We start from the raw sequence: 4,977 nt of genomic DNA, 5'->3' as shown, positions 1-4,977 counted from the left end.
CCGAGGCCGTCGGCAGGCTGCTGCAGGAGCTCAACTAGGAACGGGGCGGCCTCCATTGCCAAGCCAAACTGCATTAGAATATTAGAGTACTTTTGTTTTGTTGGTTGCAATGCAGCTTCAGCAGAGTTGGAGAACATATCCCTGGCATGGCTCGTTTCAGGGCGAGTGGTTGGTCGTCTCCCGCTGGTTGACTTATTGTGGTGTTTGCACCCTGCAGGCGGGGCGAATGCAGGTCGCCGCAGCCGAAGGGTGGAAATGGTATACAAATGGTAGGGTTACCCCAGCAGGAACGAGGATAAATTTACCACTACCCCTAACCACCACATCTATTTCCGATTCTAACTATTGCTGACATCAGAAAAAGAAAAGAAACCTGGAGACGTGGAGTCACGTGAGTCACGGCGCGAGTGGCGCTCGCTGGCAGGCGCCGGGCGGGCCGTACCGCTCCACAGCGCTGCTGTGCGGGTTGGCCTACCCGCCCGGCGCTCGCCGCCACCCGCTTAGTGAGCTCCGAGGTGTTGCGCCCAGCAAACACAGAGAAATCTCCCATACTCAGAGCACGACATCTATCTTCGTCACGCCTCCGTAACACGTTCAAATAAAACAGTTGGTAATAATTATAAGAACAATACTGCAGGTTTCACTTATTTTATTCTTGATGCTATACACGTTGTGTTAAAAGTAGATCTTTATCTTATGACGCAGTACATGGATGAATGACTTGAATACGCGGCGTCGCTGCCTGTGGTGGACTGCAGTGTGGTCCGCCAGCACGTGGCCCGGCCCGTTCGGCAGCAGTGTTGCTAACCGAGTCGAAAAGTCGACACGAAACACACCCGTAGAGTAGAGTGGGCTGCACTCGTGGCCGCACGCCATAGGTTAACGTCAGCGCGCTTGCAGTGCCTTGTCCCGCCGTGCTTGCGGGTCGCGAGAAGGGTTGTGTGCGCTAGGAACCCGAACACGCCCCGGTGTCCCTGCCAGCCCTGCTGCTCGGGGTCCTCTCGCTACCACTGGGTGGCGGGGGCACGCCCACTGCCCGCCGCCCCTAGACCTCTTCCTCCCTTACACGGTCACACCTGCCGCACAGCACCTCGGCCCCGGGCAGCACCCGCCGCACCTCGGCGCGCTGCTGGCTGCAGGCGGCTGGCTCGTGGCTGTAGGCCCGCCTCCGCAGCAGCACGAGCCTCCTGAGCGCCCGCAGCCCGGTCTGCTGCAGCAGCGAGTGCAGGTCGCCGCAGCTCCTTGGCCACTCATCACTCCCCGCAGTGCCCACCCCCAGCTCCAGCTCCTCCAGCGTGCCGCCGTGCGCCCGCAGCAGGGACTGCGTCGTGGCGCGGGGGAGGAGACACACCCTGAGCCACTGCAGGCCGGCGTGTCCCGGCGGTAGCGCGGGCAGCTGGGGGAGTTGGGCGGCAGCATTATTACAATGCACGGCCAGCCTCCTCAGCCGCGGCATGTCGTGCACCGCGCGCAGGTGGGCCTCGCGGGGGTGGTACACACTCAGCCGCTCCAGCGTGGGCGCGGCGCGCTGCAGCAGCTGGAGGCTCCAGGCGGGGTCCTCGTCGCACCGCACACTGACCAGCCGGGTCACCTGCGGCAGAACAGAGTCAGTCTCAGGGCGGCCGATTACGTGCGGCACTGTCTGCAGTGTGCCGGGCCGCTCCCCGCAGCCTCTTGCGGGCCGTGAGGCTCGAGGTCCAGCGCACACTCACCCCGCTTACCCCCGCCGCGTCCCGCGGGGGCGGCGCCTCGGCAGGTTGTGAGTCCAGGACGGCAAGGGTAGCTTCAGGTGGTGTGGGTGCAGCTGCAGGAGTTGTAGGGTCCGTGGAGCAGCTCGGTCCTGCACAACCACTCTGGGTGTAGTACACGGAGGCACACAGCAGCTCTAAAAACATTACATGCATACGGTATAGTTAGCTCTGCACATTGACGCGTCGATTCCGTGAGGTTCAGATGCTTGCTAAAATTAGGAATTTGTTGCCGGAAAACGGAGATGTTTAACTTTGGAACACATTAATATATTGACTTGTAGTAGCTGCAGCTGGACACACCTGAGACATAAGAGGTCTTATCTGAGACAGGGACGGCATTAATATCTCACAACGAACACAACACTGCAACAACAAGTGTCTCACCAAAGTAGCGCACCTAGGGTTGTTTCAGTAGGGCGTATCCGGTTGTTCGAGTGCGATAAAGGAGGGCGTCAAGGAGGGCCATATTACCTCGTAATACCTCGTAAAGCGTGGACATCGCCTCCGACAGCAGATACAGCGCCTCGATGAGGCTGACCATCGCCGCCAGCAGCAGCCACAGAGCCTTGTTGAAGGGTTCCTTGCCCTGCAGCTGGCGCCTCAGCAGGGCTCTCTTAAAGGGCAGGACGTCGTGGTCCTCATCCCAGCAGCGGGGCGACGGGGCGGTGCGGCAGTCCAAGCACCAGCAGCGGGGACTGCTGTGGGGCACAAGTCAGGCCATAAGGCTCTCGAACACCCCGCCTCCGCCGCCGCGCGATCGAGCTCACCTGTCCAGCCTGACTCCCTCCGACTTCAGCAAAATGAAGTTAGTGATGAGTCCCTCCGGCGGTCCGTTGAAGTTCTGCGGGGGAAACGGGTCAGAACGAGAGTAACGAACGAGTGATCCGGGACTGACTTTACTCCACGCCACTTACCCGGCGGCACGTCGGGCAGCTGCTGTCGGGCAGCCGGCGCAGGCACTGCAGGCAGGCCGTGTGCCCGCACAGCAGGACCTTGGGCAGCCGCTCGGCGCTGTCGAAGCGCTCGGTGCAGATGTCGCACTCCAGGTCCATGCTGAGCGGAGCTGCAGAGGCGCCTGGAGGGCAGCAGGCGAGGCAGTCGGTCGGCCGGGATAGCGCCGCAGCGGGAGAGGGAGTGTCTCTGCAGCGCGGAGTAGCTCGTGACAAGCACAGCTGTGCGGCGCTGACGTCACGGCGACTTCTCCTTTCCACCGCGGGGTCGAGCTATCTGACACTTTGGTTCCTGATCAACATTGCAAGCAAACTCTTTAGAAGCCACTGACCACTTCAGCCCTCCGCTGTCCACGAGTAGCGGGGACGGGTGCACTGCGGTGCAAAGCTGCAGGATTGCCTTGACTCACTTGTTGGTCGGGCGGGGCGTCGTAGTCCTAACCTCTCCGTCCTGGTGCGGCTCGCTCGCCCAGCGCCGAACACGACCAGGGCGAGATGGGTGACTGCGGAGACGGTTATCGAGGTCACTGCAGACGGGTCCGCAGCATGGTCCGCGGGCAGGCACCTGGGGCTGAGGGTCTTGGAGTTCACTCGGCTGCGCTGGGCTGGGCGTTGCATCCGCTGCGCTGACTAGGCTGGACTGCCGCCCGCACGGCCTGTTGACGTCTTCGTCATGGACCGGTTAGGGGGGGGGGGGCACGGCACTACCGCCCGCCACGCACCACGGCGGCGCTACTCCGCGCTCCAACCGACGGCAGGGCCGAGACACCCAGAGGAATGCTTAGCAATGGCAACCATCTAATGGCTGGCACAGGGGGCACCACAAAGTATGGTCGAGGCAACAATGACGTGATGGAAACCATATTTTTGGTTCTCACTACCACGATAATATTTGCGTCAACCATGCTGACAGGGCGCTGCTGCAGATCGGCACGCTGGGCCCGTTCCAGGTCGCCAACATGCCCATCCTGTTCGTGGCTATCTACATGATCGCCTTCGTGTTCACGGCTCACTCAGGATCTTAACTAAAGGCAGATCAACCGGATGCAGTGTCGTGCTCAAAGATTGACGTGGATTTGAGAAGGCCCCGCCGTAAATTTCTCACGGCCCGCAAAGCCACCCCAAGCACGTCTTCTTCCCGTTAAGACTGTTGCCAACTCGAATAACAGGAACGCGTGCAGTAGTACCGGTAGTACTGTGTGCGCGGCGCGGGTGGCGCTCGGCCGGCAGGCGCCGGGCGGGCCGTCCCGCTCGACGGCGCTGCTGCGCGGGTCGGCCTACCCGCCCGGCGCTCGCCGCCGCCCGCCCACCAACTCGACGCTAACGGAACGCCTATCCGCGGGACCAACACTGAGCCCTGGTCGCTCTCCTCGGCCACCGCATCGAGTCGCCTCGCCCTGGGAGGGTCGCCGGCGTCCCCCCCAGAGGCCGTCGGCAGGCTGCTGCAGGAGCTCAACTAGCAACGGGGCGGCCTCCATTGCCAAACCAAACTGCATTAGAATATGAGAGTACTTTTGTTGGTTGCAATGCAGCTTCAGCAGAGTTGGAGAACACATCCCTGGCATGGCTCGTTTCAAAACATACTCCCGGGGTTTGTGAGACGGTTGACGCGTACATTGGTTAACCTGTACTCCACAGGTCATGGAGCTCCTTTAAAGCCAGATTCTAGGTCTTATTATACACCCGCTACCACAGCAAGGTTCCAGACACCGGGGGACTCTCACGGCCCGCTTCGCCGTGAGTCGAACCCCGGCCCACCCGGCCCAGTGCCGAGTCTGTAGCCACCTTCGGCGCAGTGCCACCAATGACGGTAACCACTAATGCCGTGCTAACTAACACTAACTCCACGAGGGAGACGTGGTGAAATGACGGGTTTGAAGTCCATATGAAATTTGGAGGCCTGAGAATAAATTCGGAATGATGGAGATTCGGACCGCCGATCTTGCGCGCTCTGGGCGGGCGCGCTACCGATTGAGCCATACAGGCGAGATACGGGGCGACGTATCCAGGGCCGTGCAACGCTGTCGATGACTGCTAGAAAATGTAAGTGTGGAGATTTTTTTTTGTTCACACAACATATACCTCCTTGTGCATTTTGATGTGCTGGGAACAACATATCAAAAAGATGGCGATAACATTTTTGGGTTTCTTTTGCAGTGTTGCCAGAAAAGTAGGCAAAACCCGCCCAACACACAGCTGTGCGGAGCGGTCGGTATCTACGCCTGCCTACTAGGCAAAACCTCAGCACGAATGTGTAGATGTTGCCTAGTAGGCAG

At 60.3% G+C, this 4,977-nt stretch overlaps 2 protein-coding genes across 6 annotated transcripts in view; both read right to left on the bottom strand.

Moving 5' to 3' along the window:
- LOC127748665 (uncharacterized) overlaps positions 1-4,977 on the bottom strand; it is a 38,001-nt gene that overhangs the window by 9,655 nt on the left and 23,369 nt on the right. The window lies entirely within an intron of this gene.
- Positions 633-3,375, bottom strand: LOC113206676 (uncharacterized). 4 transcript variants are annotated; one of them, XM_052268787.1, is made up of 6 exons: positions 3,112-3,375; positions 2,666-2,993; positions 2,519-2,592; positions 2,223-2,449; positions 1,722-1,885; positions 633-1,591 (listed from the first exon to the last, which is right to left on the bottom strand). In XM_052268787.1, exons 2-6 carry the CDS (start codon positions 2,801-2,803, stop codon positions 1,046-1,048), a joined length of 1,149 nt encoding a protein of 382 aa, XP_052124747.1. In that variant the 5' UTR covers positions 2,804-2,993; positions 3,112-3,375; the 3' UTR covers positions 633-1,045. The 4 variants fall into 4 exon arrangements, with proteins under 4 accessions (XP_052124747.1, XP_026278689.1, XP_026278681.1 ...); XM_026422904.2 differs by having other exon boundaries at positions 1,713-1,885; positions 2,223-2,446; XM_026422896.2 differs by having other exon boundaries at positions 1,713-1,885; positions 3,112-3,374.

The sequence above is a fragment of the Frankliniella occidentalis genome, unplaced genomic scaffold (assembly GCF_000697945.3).
Source record: "Frankliniella occidentalis isolate FOCC.00 unplaced genomic scaffold, Focc_3.1 Scaffold76, whole genome shotgun sequence".
In the NCBI taxonomy this organism is placed as follows: domain Eukaryota; kingdom Metazoa; phylum Arthropoda; class Insecta; order Thysanoptera; family Thripidae; genus Frankliniella; species Frankliniella occidentalis.
Note: the sequence above shows the minus strand (reverse complement) of the source record. Positions and strands in the feature narration are given on the sequence as shown.

Bases quoted from the DNA above. Each gene is read 5' to 3' on its own strand.
- LOC113206676 (XM_026422896.2), bottom strand. From the start codon at position 2,803: ATGGACCTGGAGTGCGACATCTGCACCGAGCGCTTCGACAGCGCCGAG. The intron at 2,593-2,665 runs GTAAGTGGCGTG...TTTCCCCCGCAG, and splicing joins GCTGCCCGACGTGCCGCCGG to AACTTCAACGGACCGCCGGA. The intron at 1,592-1,712 runs GTGAGTGTGCGC...GTTCTGCCGCAG, and splicing joins ACGCGGCGGGGGTAAGCGGG to GTGACCCGGCTGGTCAGTGT.